Here is a 24,144-nt window from a genome sequence, read left to right on the forward strand (position 1 = left end):
ACTGCAGTGCAGGATGGGAAAATCTGCACTTAGTCCGGCACTACTTTCTCAAAGTTTATGGTCTGATGTTCTTGTTTTAGGGCTTGCTTTTAGCTGTGCTTATAAGGGATGGACTTTTTTCCCTTCCTGTACACAATACTCACTAAAGAAATCACTGAGGAGATCAGCAAACTTAAGATCCTTCAGTATAAGTTGCAGAGTGCAGCAGCTGATAGGAATATACTAACAAATTTGTGCTGTAATCTGTGAAGTGTAGGTGCAAGTCTTGAAAATTAGGCAGGATCTGCAATTTGTGATATGTTTCTGCTTTCCAGGTTCTTTAATATATTAAACTGGTTCAGGATATTGTTGCTTATTGAAAGGGAAACACTGACCTTATGTTTATTGTCCGTATTTAATTTACAAAGTTGCATAATTTGTGCAAAATTGAGATTTTGAAGATTGTACATGACTGATTTTTCTGTAGTTTATAGATTGGTAATAGCAACAAGGATCAAAATTTTTGGCATTTAGATTTCTCAAAAGCTAATGGACTAGATGACCTGTACAAAAGATTTTACAAAGGTACAGTGACACAGCACAACTCTATCACAGATAACATGGGAGAAGAGGCTTTATCTAGAAAAAGCAAAACAGTATCAGAATTATTTTGTAAAAAGTGGTGGGTTTTTTTTAACTTTAGATATATGTAGATTTTATTTTAGATTTTTTTCTGTTTTGCAGTGTTTCATGCCTTTATTGCATACCAGGTAGTGCAAACCTCACAGAGGAAACTGCAGAGATTGTAGGAGCAGCTGGCATTGCCATGACTGGTGTTGTCATCCCTGGCTGTAGCCAGCTGGCTTTTGTACTGCCTCACTGGTCTGCAGTGGCAAGAGCAGCTGTAAATCCATGGCAATCTGCAACCCTCTGCAGTTCCTGAATTTAGGATTGTTCTTGGGTTTTTCTGTGGAGAGCTGAATTTTGGAATTGGCAATCTACTTATTGTCCAGCTGCAGGAGAGTACAAGTCTTACCTGATCTTTACCTTTGTGCCACATTTACAAAGTTCAAAACTTTACCGCATAAAATAAAACAAGATTAATATCAGAATACTCAGCTGAAGAGGCTTTACAGCAATATTGTTTGAACATGGGCTCACTTGAAATTCATCCTTTGTGTGTCAGTTGGTGCAGTAAAATGAAGTGTTTTGTAATGTAATACACTCCAGTTTTTAATTTTGATCCAAAAGAGTCTTCATTTAAGATTCTTGACATAGTTTTCTGTTTGTGTGAGTGGTTAAAATAAATAATCTTTCCCTTATTCTAGGACAACATTTACATAATGCTCTTTGGTCGACTAAATATCAGTCTCTTGTCTGTCCAATTGATGCATTAGGATGAAAGTATCACTTTCATTTTTAAAGTAAATTCTTAATCTATTCCTATTATAAAGCTACTGGTTTAAAAACCAAAGCAACTCAAACTTCAGGATTTGGAGTGTGTAAAATGCTGTTTGAACCAATATAGAGGATATAATAGAAGTAATTTTTTGTCTGTTTGTGCCAACTTTTTGCCCACTTCAAATAACTGGTGAAAATAACTTTCCCAAGATCTTGCTTTCACTTTGATTTTTTTTTTTCTCCTTGCTGACTCTCATACTGTGGTGGGTTGGCTTTGCCTGGTTCCGGTGCCTGCGGGACTGTGTGTTCACTCTCCCATCAGCAGGGTTGGGGGAGAAGACACAAAAAAGCTGATGAGCCAAGAGAAAGTAACTGGGAAATCCAGACTTGATTTAGTTTATTGACACTTAATAATAGAGTAGGATAGTAAAAAAGTAAAACCAAACCCACCTTCATCCCTTCTTGTGAGGCATGATTTCAGTCTTGACCATATTAGCTACTCCTCATGTTGGGGCTGGGGAATGAGCATTGCAGTTAAGTCTTAAGATTTCATCTCTGTTGCTACTCTTCCTCATGCTGTTCCATTGCGGGGTCCCTTACCATGTGGTGGGATATGGTTCTTCTCAAACTTCTTGGAATGTGAGCCCTTTCCATATGTGTCAGCTCTTCAAGAGCTGCTCCAGCATGGGTGCTTTCCATGGGCTACTGTCCTTCAGGCAGGGTCAGAGCTCCTGCCAGAAAACCTGCTCTGGTGGGGCCTCCTCTCCACGGGAGCCTGCTCCAGCAGCAGCTTTCCATGAGCTCCAGCCTCCTCATGCCCTCCCTACCTGTTCTGGTGTGACTCCACAGGCTGCAGTGTTATACCTGGTACTTTATGGGCTGCAGTGGGACAGCCTCCCTTCCTTTTAGCCGACCTTGGTGTCTGCAGTGTTTTCTCTTGCATTTTCCTCACTCCTCTCTGCCACAGCTGCTGCATACTGGTTTTTAACCCTTTTTAAACACAGTGCCCCAGCCAGCACTGCTGGTGAGCTTAGCTTTGGGCAGTGGTGGGGCAGTCGTGGAGCTGCAGCAGCTGTGCAGCAATGGGGGCAACTTCTGTTCTCTCCTCACAGAGACCACCCTGGATGCTCCCTGCTGCCAAAACCATACTCTGTAATCTAATGCTTATACACATGGTTTATTAAACGTGGTATCGAGTCCAGCCAAACCTCACCCTTTCTCCCAGTGTACTCTGGAAAGGCAAATGCAGGCCCTTCCATTTATATTAGCAGCATTGTGAGGTACAGTAGTTTGTATTAAAATGTCCTTTTAGTTTATGAATTTGTAGTACAGGTTCTTTTTAAGAGAAATTAAGTGAAATAATACAACTTCCAATTAGCACTATCAGACTAATAAGTTACGGTACTTCAGCAATCAGCATAATGTATTCTCTTTGTATATACTTAATCTATAAAATCTCTCCAGAATAAACAAATTTTAACCTAAAACTATAATGTATTGCCATCTGTTATTCCAGAAGGTGTTTTGTGAGGTTTCTTTAGATAGTAACTCAAGTTATCTTTATAAAAAGATTTGGTTTGCATTTAATTAAAAACATTTTTTCCTTTCTTGCTTATAACAGAGTTTAAGGGCTTCTGTGGAGCTTACCAGTTAGGCATGCAATTCCTGTTGAATCTATAGATGCTTGAATGTGGAGCTGGTCAAAATTAGAGTAGTGTTAACTTCTATTTTCTCCTATATTGTGGCACGAAAGGAAAGTGAAAACTGAAATTCTGTTTGAAATTTCCTGGGATTTTATTTTGTGGATACTCTCTATAAATACTATCTTCTTGCCATTGGTACTGATTTTCCATATTTCTGTACTCTGATTTAGTTTTTTTAAAGACTGAATTTTCCAGTTAAATGAATTTATAAACCAAGCCAAAACTACTCACATTGTGCCAACCAAAATTCACCTGAGGAAGAAGCATTTGGTGTATGAGGAATTTGAATTGTCAGTATGTTACAAGAATACCTTCTAATTTTTATTCACAAAGAAATGTTCAGTTAGCCCACAAGTTCTAGTTTTGGCAACTTGGGATTCTGTACTTTATGGCTGTTTTTTCCTGAGCAGCCAGCACTGCAAACACCTAGGGTTAAGCTGAAGTGGATTGCATCGGGTCATGCAGTTGTGAGTAGCAGCTTGTGTGAGGACAGAAGTGGCATTAACTGGTACAGCTCTGTGAAGGTGATTTGTGAAAGCTTGTTTAAAGACAATTTCCAGTTGTAGAATAATATGTAATTTTCTTCATGTCAAAAGCAGCACATGGTAGTACATAACCCTTGGAGGCTGTCATGACCATGAATTCAGTTAATACATCTGTTTTTGTGTTTATTTCCCATATCCATTAACATGTTTTGTTCCTTTGCGATTTACAGCGCAGAACTCTGCCAATGCAGGTTTTGCAAACTTTGATGCATTTGGACAGTCTAGTGGCTCGAGTAATTTTGGAGGTTTCCCCACAGCAAGTCAGTCTCCTTTTCAGCCCCAAAATACAGGTAGAACTCCTAGCACTTTTGATTAATACTTAATTGAAATAATCCTTACCTTTACGTTGGAAGGTACCGAAGTTGAGTTTTTCTTGCATCTGCCTGCTTTAATGCAATCAAGCCATCTGAAGCTCTGGGGAAACTCAAAATGAATTCCTTGTGTTTGGTGTTGATTTTTTTTTTCCCTAATGCTACTCAGAAGTCTGATTTATGGCACTGTGTTTGTTAGCTCTACACCTGAAATAACTATGAAAAGAATAAACTCCACTGCTTTTAAGAAGTATTGAATTGACTCTGTCTTCTAAGAGAAGCAGTTCAGTAGATCCAAAAGGATGTCACAGTACCAAACCAAGTGTGTGTCTATGCATATGTATAGCATATGTGCACACTTCAGTATGTTTGAATTCATGTGTAGAGCCTATTGCTAAGATTTATTTTGCTTTCCTTTAATTTGATCATGCTTTAGAACTTCTGCTTGAGTTTACACTTGCTGTTTGTCTAGATCTTTGGCTGACTGACTTTCTTTTCCTTTTTTTTTTTTTTCTTTTGAGTGTGGTGTTGTTTTAAACTTTTTTTTCAAATTTTCTTTCTCCCTTCTTATGTTAACTTTAACCCACACACAATTTCTGGCTGTCCAGCGTTCAGAACGCTTTCATCTAGCTGCAGTTTTGGTGAATTTACTTCAGCTTTTCCTCTCCAGGCTGTACACAGTAAGTTCCACGCAGTGGAAAACTCAGCTTGCTTCATTTTATGCCATTGTAGTATAGCACTTCCATTCCTACTGTTGCATATGTTTCAACTTGTTGCTTATGCTTTTAGAAAGTTGTGGTTTTGTTTTGGAAAGTTCTGTAGTATGAGTGGAATCATCAACCAACTGTTATAAAATGTGATACACTTAATGAAACAACTCATTTAAATTTAAGAATGTGACCTGCCTAGATTAAATTGTCTGGAATGAAGAGATGGAAGTTCATGGTGTCATACTTGATCTGAAATTCAGTTGTGTGGACCCATATCAGATTTTTAAAATAGATTTATGTTTCTCTGATATCAGTGGAGATTTGTTATAAAAGAGCTGTGTTGTGTCTTCTCCCTAACCTCTTTCCTGACTGGATGCAGTCTAAAACTCCTGAGAACAGAGAATCAAACTCTCTAAACCTGGGCATGAAATCATACAACTTTTGGACTTCCAGGCACTTCTTTTTGCTTAGGATGATGGCTGACATCTGAAATGACTAAACCACTAAGTAAATACAAGTAATAGCTATTCATTAGCCACATATGGTAGGGAAATGAAGCTTCTGTATTTTGAATATTAAAGATTAAGACATCTTTTTCTAGGAAGCTTTTGTTACTGAAATTACTTTTAACAGCTAAAAATAGCATATGGTTTTTCAGGATCAAATTATGACTGTGGTCTAAAGTGTTGAAGTTTGGGGTGTTTATCCCTGATATGCAGTCCAAACAATACATTATAATTTTTTTCTGATGGCCCACTGAACTCTGAAGGAAATGGGAAACAGTCTTAAATGTGTAGGATGGGGCAGGAAAACACATTGCCTCACATAACCACAAAGGGAGGGTTATTGTGCCATCAGTTACAGTTGGAGAGACTTTCTAACTTTGGAGCATTGATCATGTTTAACTTAATTTGTTACAGGTGGAAGTGCTGGATCAGTGAATGCTAATTTTGCTCACTTTGATAACTTCCCCAAATCCTCCAGTGCTGATTTTGGATCCTTCAATGCTTCTCAGAGCAACGCCACAGCAACTGCAGGCAGTAAAGCTGCAGTGAATAAACTGAATCTTCAGTCAGCTGACAAATACGCAGCTCTTGCTAATTTAGATAATATCTTCAGTGCAGGGCAAGGTATTAAACTTTATTGTTTGCCATGTTTATTCTATATGTGTATAGTTACCACAAGGATGGCTGTGCTTGTCAAAGTGCCGTAACTGTATTTAAAAATTTCCCTTCTCTAAGTGATCAGTAGAATTTTGTGTCAATGTACCTTTAATGTGAAAGATGTAAGTTTTAAGACATTATTCCAAAAGGATGTCATTAGAAGACTGCTTTTTGGGAACCTATTTCCCATCAAGATGAATAATTCTAAATTAAAATATATAAAGAATCATTACTGCAATAATAAAAACATATAAAAATAGATAATACATATACATAATTAATATATATTTTAAATTTGTACTAAAACCTATAGTGGATGCTCTGGAATGGAGAGCTGCAGTTGTTGCAAAGAGGTACCAGAGCAGCTTTCTTACCTCTCTGCCACAAAAACATTTGGCTTTAGTTTTTCATAGGATACTAGCAGTGATACTTGGATTTAGTTGATAGTAAATTAAGGAGAAAAAGCTAGTTATTCTATTACTCAAATGTTCATCTTGAATAGTGTGTTAAAACTTAGGTTCATTTGTACTGAGAGGTTTGGTCTGAAATGGATTGTATGAGGTTAGGTGTTCTGTTCATTTTCTAGTTGCAGATGAATGGCTTATTTTTCTAGGAAAACAAAAGCTCTTTGGGGCTGCAGAGTACCTATAGAGGCAGGACATTTTGCTAATCGCTAATGGCTTGTTAAACACTTTCTCCTCTATGCCCTAGTGCATATTTAATTTTTAAGTCTGCAACCATCCGTGAACTTTCATTTAGTTCTCAATGTCAGCAGGACAGAAAGTGAGACCATCTTCAGTATGTTTAATCTGCTCTCTTTCTTCCTAGGAGGGAGTGAGCAGGGAAGTGGCTTCAGCACAGCAGTGTCCTCAGCAGGTCCTGCGTTGTCAGCCCCCAACCAGTCAAGTGCATCTTCAGATAAGTACGCGGCACTGGCAGAGCTGGACAGCGTGTTCAGCTCCACGGCCACCTCCAGCAACGCATACACTGCCACCAGTAACGTCAGCAGGTACGCTGCCATGGCTGCTCTGTCCCCACGCTGGCTGCAGCAGCAGCACAGAACAGCTTGAAGTCATTTCTCAATCTGTTTGTTCTTAGCTAAACAGGGAAGCGTTGAATGAGTTTAGAGGTACTATTGAATCTGCATCTCTTGTTTTAAATTCGGCAGTAGTGAGGGATAGCATACTCTAGGAATACTGTCAGCAGAGTGTTCTCTGCACCTTTCTAGTCATGACATGCTAACCCTGTTAGATAGTGTCACTTTGCAGAGTACTTGCATGCATACTCAAAACCATAGGATCATCCCTGAAAAAATAATTCAGGTATTTTTAATATAAATGGTGCCACCCCTTTCTTTTCTAGATCACTGAAGTAGCAGGTACCAAATGCCTGTTAGGGGGTTGGTATTGCAAGTGCCCCTAAGGCTTCTACTTTGCAATCTTTATGTTGTTGGCTCAGTATTCCTTCTGCTGCTGTGGTGGAGATGACTTTCCATTTCTCAGCACTAGTGAGAGTGTCTGACCCTGGCATCAGGGAGGTACATTGCAGTCTGCAAGCTGCACATAAGTGTTCATCCCCTTTCTTTTACGTGGCAGAAGTAACTGTAAATTGTATTTAATTATTAAACAAGCAATTCTGACTTCACTGAATGAATTGTATAAATTATTTCCAGCAATGCTTTTGGAACAGTACCTGTGGCTGCTACTGCACAGACACAGCCTGCATCTTCAAGTGTGCCTGCTCCATTTGGAGGTATTGAAGTGTTACTAACAACCTTTGGGGACTGTAAGCAAGCAATCTACTAATTTTTACTTGATAATGCTCTACTTTGATACCACTAGTACTGAAGCTAATAAAGGTACTATTAACAAAAAAGCACTCCTGTCAAAGTAACTGTATTTTTTAATGTATCTTCTTACAAATTCCTGATTTTTCATCTAAATTTGGGTATTTATGTGTTTTTGTATAAAAGCTGTATAAACTTCATGTGAGTCAGACTGGCTGTTAGAGAAACACTTACTTAATAAAATGTCTTTAATCTTTCAGCAACACCTTCCACAAATCCATTTGTAGCTGCCCCTGTTGCCCCTGTGGCACCTTCAACAAATCCATTCCAGACCAATAGCCGAGGAGCAACAGGTTAGGAAAAAATACATTGAGTGTTTGAGAAACTTCCTTTAAAGAATTGCATTGATTCTTTTTTCCTGTATCTGTATAGTTTCTTAAAGATTTTCTGTATTATCTGTCCCTAGTCTATTTGATGTGTTGTGTGTTTGCTCAGTGTTGAGGTGCAATTGTAGGATTTCAAATGGTGGCCATGAAAAATGTTGAAATGATTTGTTTGAGCTCTACCTGTTTGTAATCTATTTATCACCAGCTTCCAATATTATAACCTTGGCTTTAGAGCATGTTTATAGCAGATAGCCCTGACATCAATGATCTTGAAAGCCCTTCTTTTTAATTTCTTTCTTTATTTTGAAGTGTTGAAAACTCTCAAAAAATAAAGAGGTGGAGTCAGAACAAGTAAAAGCAAGGCTCTTGGGATGTTAGCTCCTCACCAGTCCATTAATTAAGTACATTAGTGTCTCTTTTTTAAAGCATATCTTTAATCTTTACACTCGTTTTGTGGGAGGATTCTGTAGAATCATAATTCCACGGGCAAAACTTAATCATTTTTTAAGAAAGAAAACTTATACTTCTTTAAAACTATGAACTTGGATTTAGATGGCTGCCAGGTTATGCTGATTTTCCTCTCCAGAGCAACTGCTAAATTTTGACACCTTTATCTGTTAGCTGGACTTCAGCAGATTAAAATCTGCTGATGTGTGCATTTTGACATTGAGTTGTGGTTTGCTCAGTGATTTAGATGGACTTAGTTAAAAACTGATTTGATAAATTTGTATCTTCTGCTGAAATTAATTCTCTTTTCAGTGCCTTTTGAGATATTATGCAGCTAAACTTGTTCAGATATTTGATTCCCAAAATTCCTAGGTGGCTTATTTTGGATCATCATTAAGAATTTGTAGCCCCTTTAGATAAATTTCTTTGAATATGGCACCTCTATCCTTCCACCTTCTATACAGCTGTCCCTGGCTTGCTGAGGTTCCAAGCCTTAGGCAGCCATCCTGATGTTCCATACTAGGTGACAGAGATAATGTCTATAAGAAAATGTTCAGCCCCTTTCAGTGTAAAGTGTAAAGTTATGGCTTATCCTTTTATGTGTTCTTCCTGCATGAACTTTGCTATTTAGTACATAGGAGATCTGTTTTGTAGAGCTTATTTCTGATAGTTTTCTAATATTAATCTATTGCTGGTCACGCTATTGATGAACTGTTTGGTACATATGTATATCTATTTATCTCTATATATATAAGAAATGACTGTTCAAGAGTGTATAAATGATTTGACATTGTCTGGTCTCTTTGTGGCTTCCATAAGGCCTCTCGGGAGCAATGCACTCTCACATATTTCCTCAGGCTCATTTTGGTAGGTGGCCACATTTGGTATCAAGTTTCTTGTGGCTAATTGTTCTTGCTTGTAAAAGCTTATTGACAGCTATCTGGTTCTCTGCACGAAGAATTGTGGAAGACTTCTTAAAAATGGAATGGGTGTGGGTATTTGGCACCTGGGCAGAGGGAGAGAAGAGCATACATAAGACATCCTGTTGAGCAACCAAAACAAAACCATTATTGATACCCTCCATGGTCGCCATGTAGTGCTAATGAGTGACTGTTGAAGTTTCTGCCAACAGTAGTTTGATGCCTTTTGGGATATTCCAAGTCCCCTTCTGATTTTGTTGTGCTTCTGTTTGCTGTTTTAGCCAAGTTTGCTGTCGAGTTAGCTGCTCTGATCACTGTAACTTGAGAACAGTGTTAGTACATTAGTTTTGCGTGCACTTGTCAAGAGTTTGTCTGTATGATGTCTTGCCCTTGAATTCTTTGAGGGTAAATATTTCACCTGATAATTAAGCTATATTCATTAAATTTATTTTATCAGCTTTTTTAAACAGTTGAGCTTGCATAAAATGTAGCTTGTAACATTTCAAAAGAGAAGTCATGTTTAGCTAGTATAGAATACCTTGTGTCTGTATTCGTACCAAAAATCTTCCTATACACTTCTTGTTTCAAGAATAACTCCCAAAAGACTGAATAATGGTTTTGTTGCTATACTTTTGCACCTACTGTGCTCCTGTTTATTTGCTGAAGTTACGGGGAAATGCTTATGAGCTGTGTGTTCTTTATTTGAAATGTTCAGCAGAGAATCAGATGAAAAGTTTTGGGCTCTTTTTGTTTTAAGTTCTACCTTAACAGTAAGAGGGTTTGCAACAGGAACTTTGTGTGCAAATAATGTGCATGGTGAGAATTTCCTTAAAGACATTAAAGATGGGATAAAAAAAGGGGATGCATGTATCCCTTTGATTTTTTTATTATTTTTTTTTTTAATTAATAACCTCCTGTAGTGCAGCTTGAAGTAGGAAAACCCTTTTATGCTTTTCTCAGAAGGAGAAAAACAGAGGGGCTTAGGCTGCCTGAACCTGCTTGCTTCTTATGTGTACAGACTTCTACCAGAGAGGAAGGGGGAAGAAAAGATTTTCTGAGAAGAAAAAATACTTTCCTCTTCAGAAAGTGTATCTGAATGTGCTGGATCTACTCAATTTTAAATAATGCCATTCATTTTTAAAGTGTAAAAGCAAGTTATGCACCCAGTTGGTGGTGATTGAAGGGAGCAAATCAGTTCAGTGGCTATAGAAGTTGAATCAAACTTTTGTTCCGTCAGAGGACATTAGAAGACTTTTAACATGGCCTTATAGTAATTTGTTTCATGAAAAAAATGATTTCTTACAAATAATTGCATGTTATTTTTTGCCTACTAGCAGCAACATTTGGTACTGCATCCATGAGCATGCCAGCAGGATTTGGAACTCCTGCCTCCTACAGTCTTCCTACTAGTTATAGTGGCAACTTCCAGCAGCCCACGTTCCCAACCCAGGCAGCTTTCCCTCAACAGACTGCTTTTGCTCAGCAGCCAAATGGTAGGTCTGCATGTTTTAGGTAACTTTGTCTAAACTGGAAACATGGAGAAAATGGTCTGTCTATAAGTTGGCAATAATGGGTGGATATTTATTTCTACATGAACTTGATAGTAATGTTGATGGATTTCCACACTGTTTTGGCTCTGTAGTTGAGTCTTCTGACTTGGCTGTGTGCAGCTGTGCCACGACCAAACTGAAATTTTACCAAAATCTCATACTAAAATGGTAAGTATTCCCAGGCTTAAAGGGGTTTTAGGCAAGAAGGGCTGTATTGGAATGTCTGCAACACATTATTACACTTTCTCTAACTTCATAGAACATGGGCAAGAGAAAATTGGAAAGTATTTTCTCCCTGAATTTATATGATATCATAACACTGAAAAAACTGTGTATGTAGAAATTGGAGATTGATGAGTTACAGACAGTTGAAAACAAACAAAAAGCTCAGCCACAGTGTTTCACACACTCCTGATCATAAGGATAAGTAGGATCAGTCCTGCTGATTCCACAGTTCAAACTTAATTTTGGCTGGGAGCTGCAGCAAAGAACTCTTTGAACATTGTTTAGTAGTATTAATTTTTTTTACTTTTCTTTCCAAGGAGCAGGTTTTGCTACATTTGGGCAAGCAAAGCCTGTAGTAACTCCTTTTGGACAAGTTGCAGCTGTTGGCGTATCTAGTAACCCTTTTATGGTGAGTTGTTTCATGTCAATGATTTCTGTGTGTCCAGAGAAGAATAGTCTGTAACACTTAATTTAGAGATACACAAAGATTTGGGGGTTTTCTTGCTTTTAATAAGGGAAGGCAGCATGTGACTCTCCTAACTGCTGCTCACTGCTCTGATGATATGCCATTTGTAAGGACATTCAGATCAAAGCAGAGGTACTTTCATACGTGTTCCCACAGGAGCGTAATTCCAGAGAAGCAGCAAAAACCAGATTGCAGTAAAAAAGAGAAGTATTCCCCAGCAAGTTTTTTTTAAAAAAATATATTCTGCATTTATGATTTACAATATGGGAAATATATCTTAACTACTTGCCTTACTTTTCTTTGTTCCTTTTCCCCCAGGCTGGTGCACCAACAGGACAATTTCCAACAGGAAGCTCATCAACCAATCCTTTCTTATAGCCTTATAGACACTTTACCCAAAAGAACTCTTATGTGGTCACATAACATCTCTGCGCCTCTTGCACTGTTGTCTTGTTTCACTGATACTAGCTTTAAACACAAAAGAAGTCTTTAAGAAGTAAAAATAAAAGCCTGCATTGTGTACCTTTAAAAAACTTCAAAAAGAAAAAAAAAACCACCTGACACAAAAAACAACAAAACCAAACCCCCCACCAGGTAATAACGTGCAAAACAGAGGGCTGTGGTAACATCCTTGAACCTGTGAAGTGGCAGGTAAAAAGTAGCGGTATCATGTGTATTAAAATTGGCTAATAAGTTATTGCAGATACCACACTCATTATGCTGCAGTACTGTACATACTTTTCTTAGAAAATAGCTATTTGTGCATATCAGTATTTGTAACTTTAACACATTGTTATGTGAAAAAATGTTACTGGGGAATAGATCAGCCACTTTAAGGTGCTGTTGTATCTCTTGGAATGAATGAGTTGCATCACTTTAACCATTGGTATTGGAAGTCACGAAGTTAAATTGAAGGTTTGTTCATTTCTCAAAATGTTTTCCTTTCCTAAGAGCTCTTCTATTTATACATGCCTAAATCTCTAATGTTAGAGGGATACCTGTCTGCATAATAAAGCTGATCATGTTTTGCTACAGTTTGCAGGTGAAAAAATAAATATTAGAAAAAAAACTGTGTAGCATTATTTCTGTGCAGTAACATTTACTGGATGAAATGTACACACTGTGTCTTGTACACAGATGAGGTGTACAAAGCAATGTGTTTAAAGTTGAGTTAAACTTAAAATTTTCACATGCCTCACTTGGATGTGTTTCTTTTTGTCCTTGTGATGAATCTTCCTGTTCTAGCTCAAGTGAAGTGACCTGTCACACAGCAGTGTTAGGTGAAGTTTGGATTGTTTGGATAGAGTATCTGTCGTGCTGGAAGCACTGTGAAGGGTATTTATTGGAGAGAAGATTTTCATCAATGACAGGCTCTGAACAAGCCTTAGTTGTGGTCTGAACTGAGTGTGTAACAGCAGACCAAGGGAGCACAGATGTAAGAGCCCTCTCTTTATTAAAAACTGATGCATATCAGTAACAACTCCTGTGGAATATTACATTTGTTTTTTGTTTTTTTTTTCAATTCACAGAAATATTTCCTGCCATACTAGAGTGACATTTGTAGAGGGAAAAGTGTCTGGCTTGTCTTCCTCTGTAGTACTGATAAGGCTGAAGAAAAATATAACTGCATCAAAGTAGTTGGTGTTTTACACAGAGATAATTTGGCTAAAGTTCAGTACTGGAACTCAGCAAATAATGTAACTATATTGTGAATACATAAACTGCAAGCTTAAAGGTTTCTATACCAGCTGGAGAATAAATTCTAACAGTTTACAGGATAACAAGAATAAATAAGGTGAGATTGACTTTTTTAAAAAAGGACGTGCAAGTCCATTTGAGATAAACATGAAAATTCTTCAAGGTAAGAGATTTTACTTGTAATTGCCTGAATGTCAGATGTGTTTTTCTAGGGCATCTGAAAGGTTTGACCTCTGCTTGTAAAAACATTTATGCTGATTTTAATTTTTTGTGCTTTTGTCTTCAGTTGCCCGCTTAGGGGGGTTGTAATTTCTGTTTGTTTATTTTTGTTTTTTAAACTTTGGAGATATCAAGCAGGAGACAGGCAGCTTATAAAACATGCTGCCTGTAAGTTTTCCATATTTAAATGTCTGGTTTTGTCCTGTTGGCATTTTAAAAACAGACTTCAAGTCTTTCTTTTGTTTCTGATGGAGACTGCTGGACAGAGTGTGGTGTTCAGTTCAGTTCCCAACATTATCTGGGGAGTTCACTGAACAAATCCCCAGCAACTGGAGGTTTGCAGGGTATTAGCGACACCCTTACTGTCACCACTGTATTTTAGCACAGTGTAAATAGTTGTAACTCTTCCTTGTTCACCAACCTTGGCTGTTTTGGATAGTAAGAGGTAAATGCAGTAGAGAGTTGGGAACTGCAGGGGTTCAGCAGGGCTTGTGGAATACCTGAAAATGCTTTGTGCAGAGAACTGGACCAAATCAAAGAGATGTCTTGTCAGTGAGACGAAAAATGTTACAAAAGAGCAACAATTTGTGCCCTCTTCACTTACAGTGGTGTAAATTAGGCTTTGGGCAAGGGCTAATGAGATCAGCATCTATAGAGATTGTTCTAATCCAAGTATTACTGCTGAGATACTGAAACTGATTGAAGTATGCAAGACATGTAATTTAGAATATGCTGTAGAAGTAGTGGAATACGTTATTTTTCATAACTGAGTTAACTGCAGATAAAATGTTTGCAACTTTTAGCTAAGCACACCTTTTTAGTCTGTGTTCACTGATTTTAGGTTTGTCAAATTCCAGATAAGCTGAAGATCTTGTATTGTTTCGAGCCTTCTGTTTCAGTCTTCTGTATGTTATTGAGCATAAACTGACACTGTAAGTGTTTTGTTGATTAGGTTTTAAAAATAGCCTTATTTACAAAATTAATTCTTCAACCCTGATTTTAAATGTTTTAATCTTGGAAATCTCTGCAGTTGTTCATGCAAATAGCCTAGGTACCTAAAAGCTGTATTTTTATCCTTTAGCATCAAAGCACCTCACTTGATAACTTTAGGCCCCTTATACAGGAATTAGTATGGCCACCTCCTAGATTAGACTTCAATCCTAAAACATCAGCTGTTACAAGTGTAAGAAGATGCTACACTTGCAGGATCATCCTGAGTTCTGTAAAGCAGATGTGATGTCCAGTTGAAAATGTGTTAAGTTTTCTAAAGGCCTCTGTGACAAATTTTCCGACAGGTCATTGTCTGGTACAAGTGCTTTAGATTCCCTGGGCATGTCTGATGGTCTTTTGTCAGTAACTAAATTGCCTTAAATTGAAATACTCAATAGAAGGGAAAGTGCCAAGGTTGTTCTGTGAGTTCCACTGATACGAGGTTCAGGCACCTGGATGTCCTTGTGCTTATTAAGCCTTAATAGAAGTTTTTGTGTCAGATGACTAAACTTGAATTAGAAGACTGAGGAATGTTTGTATTAAACTGCTGGTGAAGAAGATAGACCGAATGCATCATCCTGTTGACAAAGCTCTCTGTGCAGTAGGCTCATAAACAGCCTGCTTCAACCTGAACCAGTTTGCTTGATTGAAAGTTTTCTTTCTCCTGATTTGTTGTCCGGGTGATGGAGCCTTGTGCATTGTTGCTTATAACATTGTTGCTTTTGTCTCAGTTGTTAAGGGGCAGTGCTTTCAGCAGCCACACTTGTATTTCTGCATTTGATTGAAATTATGGTGTACATGCTTCTGATCAGGAAAATTCCAGCTATGACTGTGAAGTAGCTGCCATAAATGAGAAACTGGGAAATGGAGGTGGGGAAGGAGAAAAGTTATTAACTAACAGCAAAACCAGTTTTTGACTCTAAGGGGTGTCCCTCCATTGCTGCCTTCCCTTCCCTGTCACCTGTGCCCAGAATGACCCCATCTTGAAAGGATTCAAGAAGTCTGGACTGCTTGACTTGACACTATAGAAATTCTGTGGTTGTAAAAGGGGGAGAGAATGTTCTGTTATGTCCTTCCTGACCTCAGTAAGGGAGGACAGCTGTCCTGCACTTTGTCTCTTTTCTAAAAACATAAAAATTTAGGGACTTGGACTCATTCAGGGTCTAAGTTTAAACGAATTTTAGAAATTTAATGGGGAATTGCAATGAGTTCATTTTCAGAATTACAGTAACTTTAAAGGTGAGTCCACTGTAACTATATAACTTAGAATTACGCTAGTAATAGACCCATGGATTGTCTTTTCTGCTGGCTTCCTGCTTCTGGTTAGGGTCTTTTGACTATAAATTTATGAATAGTAAGCATTTAATTTAAAGAATACCCAGAGCAACAGGTGGTCACCTTTCCCCCACTGTTCTGTGAACACAGAATATTTTCCAGTCATCCCAGTATTGGGAGGCCTAGAGGACAAGCAAGTTGGAGCAGTTCAAGCCAGTTCACTTTAAATTAACCTTTTTCCAGGTGAGGAACTGTCCTGAGCTTGCACCTGAGTTTGCACATTACCACAGGCTAATCTTGGAGTAATCTTCAAAGGAGAGCAGGGGAACTAAGCTGTGGGACTCAGTGGCTTACCTGAGTGCTGATATCCAGTCCCAGACCTCTTGAATCTACTACAACAACAGTTAAAATTGTCTGAATCACCAGTGCAACAAAGTTGTTGAAGCCAAACATCAAAGCATAACGCTCCATGCTGAGGTTGACAGCAATTTGAAACCTGACAATGAAGGCAAAGGTTCACAAAACTCTGGAGAGCAAGGATGGGTGGATGCACTTTACTTACAGGAACAGTTTAATGTGCACACTGCATTCTTCAAAGGACATGGTCAGTTCAGTCTTGGCTATTAAACTTTAACAGCTTCATTTTGATAGAAATTTCTTGGGTGTTTCTGGCTTTGTGACTTTTGTGATTCTTATTTACCTTTGGCTTAATATTTTTGCTAAATGCCTGTGTATATTCATTGGATCACTTTGAGAATACTCATATATTGACCATTGAACAGCCAAGTGCTGAAGCTATCTTGTTCTGACTTGGTACTATGGTAATGGTTAGGTCATATAATTTTACCCAGTTTTATGCAGGCTAGAAACAATATATGCTGCTGTCATAACCTATTTAAATTTATATCTAGGGAAATTCCAGTAAAATTTTGATAAATATAAACATTTGACAGATTTAAATCAGTTTAGTTAGAACAGTTGTGTGTTGTACTTACGTTGCTATTGTTATAAGGAGCATATAACAAGCTTTAAATGCAAGGTAACCAGCATAACATGCCCAGATGTTGTCAGTGAAGTGCATAAGAAGCAGAGAACCAGCATCCAGTGCAGAGAAAATTCCCAAAGCCAGTTCTCCAGAGAGATCCCAGTTTACTTTGACATATCCAACTGCCATGGATGTTGCTGAACCTAAAAATTGAAAAGTAGTAATTAAAACTTGAAAACATTATAATTGAGAGCCATTGCATAACTGTCATTGGATCATGCCAGGAGCTCTTCAGTCTTTGTCACAGTGGGCTTTGGTAATGGTGTAGATTATATTTCCTGTTAGGGGTGTGGGAGTCTTCCATTAGTTTGGATGTTGTCCTCCTTGCTTAGACCCTTCACTGACTGATTTGGGAAAGTACCTCATGCCTAAGGCTGGAGGCAGCGGTGGTTTTGCTCCATTTTTAGACGACTATGAGCAAAGAGAACAATCCCACAAAGCATTTTCTGCCAAAATATGTATAATGACTTTGGTTATTTCATGTGAAGTTCCTTACGGAAAGAAAATCTATAGCACCTCATGCTTGCTTTTTTTAATGGAAGTGTTATTTTCAGTTTCTGGTGAAAAGCCTTATGAATTGCATTCACCAATGCCTTAGTGGCCATCACATGTAGCAAAACCTTTGTTTGCTGGTTTTATGTGCTCTTCATCAGAATTTCAGAAATTGGAGCATACTGATCCCTTTGGTCCATCCCTGCCATGAGCAGTGGTTCCCAGTGCTGTGAGTGCCTTCTGTACTCTGAAATTGTCAAGTGCCAGGGGGTGTAAATGCAGGAAAGCCTTTGGGAACACTGCTCAAAACAGTAGTCTGAAGTTCTGGAGTAGCTTCAGTAAAATGGATTTTCGTGCTGATTGCAGGGAGGAAAAGTAAACTGACAATTCCCTGTAGAAGTGTGGGATACAGCTCCTGGAATGTAGGGGGAGACAGCTGTATAAATGAGAGCTCAAAACAGAGGCTGTATTGGTGCTGCACAGCTATGTAAATGAAGTTTCACTTTGCCCTTATCCTTTTCTTCTGTGGCTAAAGAGAAATGGAATTTGGGTGGACCAGGTAACTAATGAGAGGCAGAATGGCTGAGGTTGGAAGAGAGATGGAGATCACATGGCCCTGCTAAAAGCTCTGTCAACTAAAGGAAGCTGCTCAGGATGGTGTCTAGGTTTTGACTCCAGGATGGAGAGTCCACACCTCTGGCTAACCTGTTCCTGTTTTAAATCACCCTTGGAATAAAAATGTTCTTCTGTGTTTAAGTGGAACTTCGTTTGATTTTGTGCCCCTTGACTCTTGTAATGTCACTGGGCACCACTGGGAAGAGCCTGGTTCCATTCTCTTTGCTCCTCCCCTTCAAGTCTCTGCACATTAGTAAGATTTATTTTTCAAGGGTAAACAATTACAGTGCTCACAGCCTTGTCACATCACAGAAATGGTTTCACAAAATATTTTAAGTTGGAAGGGACCTGCATGGATCATCAAGGTGAACTCTGAAGTAAATGACCCATATGGGGGTTGAACACACCTTTGTTGTGGCAAACTTGCCAATCAAGATAGAAATGTAATAATGGAATATTTGTTAAGGAGAACTTAGACTGGAATGATTTTTAATCTAGTGTCTGAATAGACTATTTCACAGTATGCTCTGAGTAGTATTTAGAGCAGTGTATCTACTAATATTTTAATTCTTAAATCAGCCATCTTAAGGTGTATTTGAGGGAGGAATATGCAAGATATTGCACAGGGTTTTGCTTTGCTTACTTGGGGTTAAATAACGTGGTCTAAACAGAGCTGTGAACTTAAAAGTCTTAAAACATTTTGGCAGAATGAGTCTCCTCTAAGAAGGAAAAGCTTATTTATCTATGTTTTGTAGGACTATTTTTGAAGAGCCCACTAAAAGTTTATAGTAAAATCATGCTTTGTGCACTGTTTACCTCTGTTTACTTTAGTCCTCATAGGAGATGGAAAGGCACCAAACACATTGCAGAAGAATTCCTCAGCACAGGATACAGTACCTGCTAATGATTACTTACCCAAAAAAGTTGCTATTGCTTCGACAGCTCCGTTGTACACTGGGGAGCTGTGGGAGGGGGCTCGGAAGTCCCACAGCACCTGGACATAATTCACGACCTGGTTAAAGCCGGCCGTGGCCAGAGCCCACCACAAGGACCAGTAGAGGAGCGGGCGGGAGCCGTAGCAATCCCTCAGGTCCCTGGCCAGCTGCAGCAGCACGCTGAGCGTGTGCCTGTGGGGCCTGCTGTTCCCAGCCTGGGGCTGGGGGCTCGGGCCCCTGGCAGCAGCATCGGGGCTCCTTTCCTCTCGGCAGCTCCGGGGCCCGTGGGCAGCGCCCGCAGCCGGCCCTTTATCGGGCCCTGGCAGAGGCTCAGGGGCATCTTTCCTGTGGAAGAACATGCTCCTCTGGGGCATGGGCAGGAAGAACGCGCACAGGAACGCCAGGGACACGGAAGCCAAGGTGATGGCGTTGAGGTAGAAGTAGGAGACGTGCGCTAAGGACACCAGCAGCTGTCCCAGCACGGCGGCCACGGTGGCTGCCACCAGAGTGACGCTCCTGCAGTAGCTGGTGACCCTCTGGTAGTGTTGGGTGCTGACCACGCTGTAGATGTAGGCGTAATAGGCCACCTCGGTGGCTGTGACCATGCCATAGAAGAATTCCACCAGCTGCATGGCCACCACTCCATGTGCAAAGAGCAGCAGGAGCCACGTGAGGATGAGGCTGATGCCCTGCAGGAGGAGCACGGGCTTGTAGCGCACGTAGTCTGTGAGCAGGAACACTGGGAAAAGGAGAGCGAGGTAGGAGTATGTCCAAACTGGCAGAATCTCGTTGGTAACCTAGAACAGAATAAAAGCGGAAATATTAAAAGAAACAAACAAAACAGCCCCAACCCCCCAAATGTTTAAAATACCTCCTGGATGGTTTTTGATGGTGTTACTGCTGAAACAATGTAGTTGTGCTGATAGGAAACATTGAATTGTGTGAATAGTGCAGGCTTAAACTGCTTTAAGTTGCATGACTGTGACGTCATTGTGTAAGGACCAAAGAGAGTGATGCTATGCTCCACTAAATAAACAGATAGATTGTCTTAAAATTCATTCCAATAAAGGCCTATGAAAAAGGCAGGTTTTGATGTGCAGCTGTTTAAAAGAATTGTAACTATGTGTCAGAGGCAAGTCTCCCTAGTTTCAAATCCTATTCCCTAGAAGCTGAAAAGGAAGGCCTGTTTTAACTTTTTATGTGAGTCATTGTACACCTTTGGTCCCCTCTTTTCCTTATTAGGTATAGAAAAAAAAAAGCATGTGCCTCTTACAGTGGGGAACTGGAACTGTACATAGTGTGTAGCTGCAACTAGGGTACTGCACCTTTTTTTTTTTTTTTCTTTGATTTAAAGTGTAAGAAGTAAGGAAGTCTTTCAGTAAGTTTAAGTTGGACTTCAAAACAGATGCCCTGTGAAGAAATTCTTTCTCTTTTTTCTAAAACTGTTCTGAATTTGGGTTGGAAGGTTCTGTTTGTGGTTACCACTTAAAGCTCAGTGCTTGCCTGGGCAATTTGGGCACACCTGGGGTAGGTATCCCCCTTTTAGCAACCTTTGTGACTCTAAGTTGCCTGTTTTGGGGAGGTCTTGCCCAGTAATTGTGGGGCCTGCTGAGGTATCCATTCCTGATCTCTTGTTCTCTGCTTAAGCAATTAGAGTAGAAAGGAACTGTGTCAAATGCTGGAGGAATGTTTTTTACTTCTGAACAAATACTAGAGTGAGTTGCATAGTGAGCAGCAGGTTCACTGTATCTTTCTTTCTGTGTGACTTCTTTTGTTTCTCTGAACTTAGAATTACCTCATGGAATTAACTCACTGGAGGTGAGTTTGGCTGAAAGAGACAGTGTCTGTACTAGGCTTGTTTTTGAGTTAAGGATTCTTGCTGAAATCAGAATTAAGGCATTCTATGATGTTGTGTGATTTATATAAGAAATAATGCTTTCCTGTGTGGTTAAAAAAAATAATAATAAGGGAGGAGAAAAAAATCTCCATGACAGTCTAAACCACACATACCTTTTTTCAGCAGAAACCTTGGTTTCACAGTGTGCTGGTAGGTTCTGCCTTAACATTTGCTACTGCACATCAGGAATGACTGTTCTTCATATTAGCTGTATGTGGGTGTAACAAGCCTGGGTTTTCTAATTTTACCATTAGCTCCATGACTCAGCCACGTGTTAACCATGTCCCCTTTTGTTGGGAGGTGTACTCCTGAAGCAGCCAGTGCTGAACACAGGAGCACAGCAAGGAAACTTGGAGTGCATGCTTTTGTCAAAAACCTCCAATTTTTCTGAATGTGGACTAACCTCCACAGGTTAATGAATGCATGAAATATAGGGAATGTAGGAAATTAGCTTTACAGGTCATAAGGGGAAGGCTGCTTAGCTTTCTTATGTTTTGAAATCAATGCTGTCAGTGTAATCAATTCCATGGTAAGTAAAAAATAAATGTCTCCTCTGGGATGGAGAGAGGAACTAGCTGACCTGATTTTGCTAAAAATATCAACCACCAAAGGGGTTTCAAAGTCCTAAGAATGTAGGGACTTTAAAGTTCAGACCTTCTGCCAAAGAGGTGACTCCTTACTCTTTTCCAGAAGCATCTTAAATATGGGTCTTCAGATAAAATGTTCACACTTCATCTTCCCTTCAGTTACTACAGTCCTAATGCTTTAAACATTTTAGTTTCTGCTTAAGAGAATAGTTACATACCTCTTCAATTGTTAGGTTTTTGTCTGGTCCCGTTAGATAGGGAGTGAGGAAAGATTCTGATGGCCTCATTGTGGTGAAAAATCCATTTGCACAGATGATCACCGTGGGATAAATCCAGCTATGGCTTGCAGCTCCCTTCCAGCAATCCATAGTCTACCTAAACAAAATAAAAAGGTGGCAAAGGAAGAATAGATGCTCTTCACAGTTGGTAAAAAACAATTTTCAAGTTTACTTTTCAACTAAACCTACACTTGCTCCCCTGAAGCCATAACCACCAGTGAGGGCTGTGGTGGTGGCATCCAGTGTAACTGGACTTTGCGGGACAGGTAGCCAATGGCTGCCTGCAGAGGTGACTCAGATGTCTGGCTGGTGTGCAGACAGAACCAAACCAGTGATCTCAAGCTCTCCTGCATGAACTGCACACCTGGATCTCCTCTTAGGCAGGGACACCTCTCACAGTTACTCCTGAAACTGAGATTCTTTGCTGCAACACATTCTTGGTAAGAGACTAAGTGTGCTGAGCCTTGAAACCTTGACTAAGTCATATATAGAACTTACTGCACATATTGCATAATCCTTTAGACAGAAGCAGTTGACTAAATCTGGTACTAGGAATGGGTTTAAGCTGCACCCAGACTTCCCTCTGAGAGGAGTTTAAAACCCAGTGACTTAGCAGGAGGGTCTGACAGTTTTACCTGGTCCTGTCATCTCTGCACTAAGTCAAGCACACCATCCTGCTGGGTCTTGTTAAACCACTGTCACATTTACCACTGAACTTTGTTATACAGATAAAGGGAATTGTCACTTCCATCTTGTGAGTGAAATGTATGGCTCCAGCTGTGCCACGTGCCTAAGCCAATGTTCCTCTCACTAAGCCAGTGTTTCCCTCTTGAACCTGCCTGGCATCACAGCAGCAGCTTGTAAATGAGCAACTGGGATCAAGGTGCATCATCCCTGGTAAACTCTCTATTGTCTGTCAAAGGTTGTTCATAGTGACGTGCTTAGGGCTGAGTGACTGTGCTGTAGCAGAAGAATAAAGTTCCATTACAATCTCATTTCTGAATAAATGAGTGGGTGAGCTGTGAGATTAAAGCTCATTCTGTGTGCTCAAGTTTTTTTTTCTGTTGATTTGCAGCCTGAGTAGCCAGCGACACAATGACTGTACAAGAGTTCTTGGTGGCAATAAAAGCCATCAGGCAGCTCAGTCCATTGTGACCTCAGTTTCCTCAAAGTTCTTTAATACTCACTGTGTTTCTTGCACTCCAGTCGTTGGAGAGGGTAAGGAAAGATGCAGAAACTATCTGCTCATGGTACCTGCTCAGACTTAGAATAGAAAAATATTGACTTCACTTTTGAAAGCGATGGCCAAAAGGAAAAGGAGGCTTTTTTCTTCAGTGTAGTTGGCAGCAAAAAGAAGTCTAGAGATTGGGTCTTTCAATTTTATTTTACTTGTTTTGTGTTAAAATGTCAATTTCACTGATCCTGAAAACAAGAGAAACAGTGTTTTTGGTCAAAAACAAATGAAAGCAAAGCACTAGCTGCTGTTTAATCATGCTGCTACAAGCTGTGTATCTTAAATTGTTGAATTCCACTCTATAGCAGGCACTATTGAAAAAGTGCTTCTACTTTTACTATGAGACGTTATTCATTAAAACTTAGTATACATCATATGGTGTAAAGACAATATCTCTGTGACCTCAGAGGAATGTTAGAAAAAGGGGCTCTGACCTTGTAACTTGATTTTAAAAAATTCCCTCTGTAATCTTTCTATTACAAGTAATTGTAAATAAAATACAGTTTCTAGTATCTTTAACTTGAGACCTTATTTGAAATGCGATAAAAATATAAAAATTAAGCCCTGGGCTGATCAGTAACATCTGCATAAATCTTGCATCACCTCCAAATGCACTGAACAAGTGAGTAGCCAGCACACTCCCAAATAACTCCAAAGGTGATGAATTACCTGTCAAAGCTCTGGCTGTGGTGCATTCCCTGTGGATTCAGGTGCAGTTCTTCCTAGAACTAGAATGACTTTGTCTTGCAGAGAAGTCAGAAACCACCCTTTAGAGCTGGTGGTAGTCGTGGTAGTCAGAAATTTCTGTAACTCTTTTTCCAAAAAGTTCTTTCTAAACTTGATAAAATGTTACCAGATTTTAAATAATAACAACTTGTCATAGCTGTTCTTTCTTGCAGAGCTTGTCCATGAAGATTGCAGGGAAAGTGTTCTTCATGTTTTTTGTCAGCAAACTGAGTTCTATTTTTAAGATGAAACTATAAGATTCACAGTAGCTAATGATTAATAAAACCTGTTGTGACAAGAAAGCAATGATTGCATTCTTTCTGTTAATAAATACCTTTAAAAGCTCTGGTCTCTGATTCATGGAAAGACAGAGCACCAGTTTTACAGTTCGAGCTAACAGTGGCCCTGTCTCATGCAGAGCACAGGGGCCTCTGGTCTTGTGGGGTTTGCTCTCACTGTCCTGGCTTTGCTGGGGCTTTGGGAGGCAGGACATCAAATGCTTCCTTCTATTAATTGGTGAGGAATTACTTCTGTATAGGGATGGATCTGTCATTTAAGGAC

At 39.4% G+C, this 24,144-nt stretch overlaps 2 protein-coding genes across 12 annotated transcripts in view; one reads left to right on the forward strand and one right to left on the reverse strand.

The window, feature by feature from the left end:
• AGFG1 (ArfGAP with FG repeats 1) overlaps positions 1 to 12,663 on the forward strand; it is a 37,097-nt gene extending 24,434 nt beyond the window's left edge. For 2 of the 9 annotated variants that reach the window (XM_058843908.1, XM_058843915.1), the window contains exons 6-14: positions 3,799 to 3,918; positions 4,548 to 4,619; positions 5,570 to 5,779; positions 6,641 to 6,821; positions 7,485 to 7,564; positions 7,859 to 7,951; positions 10,686 to 10,844; positions 11,444 to 11,535; positions 11,911 to 12,663. In XM_058843908.1, the coding sequence (XP_058699891.1) occupies positions 3,799 to 3,918; positions 4,548 to 4,619; positions 5,570 to 5,779; positions 6,641 to 6,821; positions 7,485 to 7,564; positions 7,859 to 7,951; positions 10,686 to 10,844; positions 11,444 to 11,535; positions 11,911 to 11,970 (1,067 nt within the window). In that variant the 3' untranslated portion in view covers positions 11,971 to 12,663. Of the gene's footprint in view, positions 1 to 3,798; positions 3,919 to 4,547; positions 4,620 to 5,569; positions 5,780 to 6,640; positions 6,822 to 7,484; positions 7,565 to 7,858; positions 7,952 to 10,685; positions 10,845 to 10,993; positions 11,070 to 11,443; positions 11,536 to 11,910 lie in introns of all 9 variants that reach the window. The other 7 variants (XM_058843910.1, XM_058843909.1, XM_058843911.1 and 4 more) reach the window with 7 other exon arrangements.
• A 198-nt stretch (positions 12,664 to 12,861) lies between these two features.
• Positions 12,862 to 23,675, reverse strand: LOC131581530 (thiamine transporter 2-like). Of its 3 annotated transcripts, none has more exons than XM_058843924.1 (6): positions 23,527 to 23,675; positions 21,564 to 21,720; positions 18,842 to 19,658; positions 16,770 to 16,962; positions 16,129 to 16,270; positions 12,862 to 15,356 (listed from the first exon to the last, which is right to left on the reverse strand). In XM_058843924.1, exons 2-6 carry the CDS (start codon positions 21,711 to 21,713, stop codon positions 15,234 to 15,236), a joined length of 1,425 nt encoding a protein of 474 aa, XP_058699907.1. In that variant the 5' UTR covers positions 21,714 to 21,720; positions 23,527 to 23,675; the 3' UTR covers positions 12,862 to 15,233. The 3 variants fall into 3 exon arrangements, with proteins under 3 accessions (XP_058699907.1, XP_058699905.1, XP_058699906.1); XM_058843922.1 differs by lacking the exon at positions 23,527 to 23,675 and adding an exon at positions 22,811 to 22,946; XM_058843923.1 differs by lacking the exon at positions 23,527 to 23,675 and adding an exon at positions 22,259 to 22,317.
• Positions 23,676 to 24,144: the final 469 nt, after the last annotated feature.

Source organism: Poecile atricapillus, chromosome 8 (genome assembly GCF_030490865.1).
Source record: "Poecile atricapillus isolate bPoeAtr1 chromosome 8, bPoeAtr1.hap1, whole genome shotgun sequence".
Classification (NCBI taxonomy): Eukaryota; Metazoa; Chordata; class Aves; order Passeriformes; family Paridae; genus Poecile; species Poecile atricapillus.

What these genes read in the sequence shown, in the direction of transcription:
- LOC131581530 (XM_058843924.1), bottom strand. Translation starts at nt 21,713, where the DNA reads ATGGATTGCTGGAAGGGAGCTGCAAGCCATAGCTGGATTTATCCCACG. An exon ending in AAAACCTAACAATTGAAGAG is followed by an intron (nt 19,659 to 21,563) that starts GTATGTAACTAT and finishes ATTCTGTTCTAG; the next exon opens with GTTACCAACGAGATTCTGCC. An exon ending in AGCAATAGCAACTTTTTTGG is followed by an intron (nt 16,963 to 18,841) that starts GTAAGTAATCAT and finishes TTCAATTTTTAG; the next exon opens with GTTCAGCAACATCCATGGCA.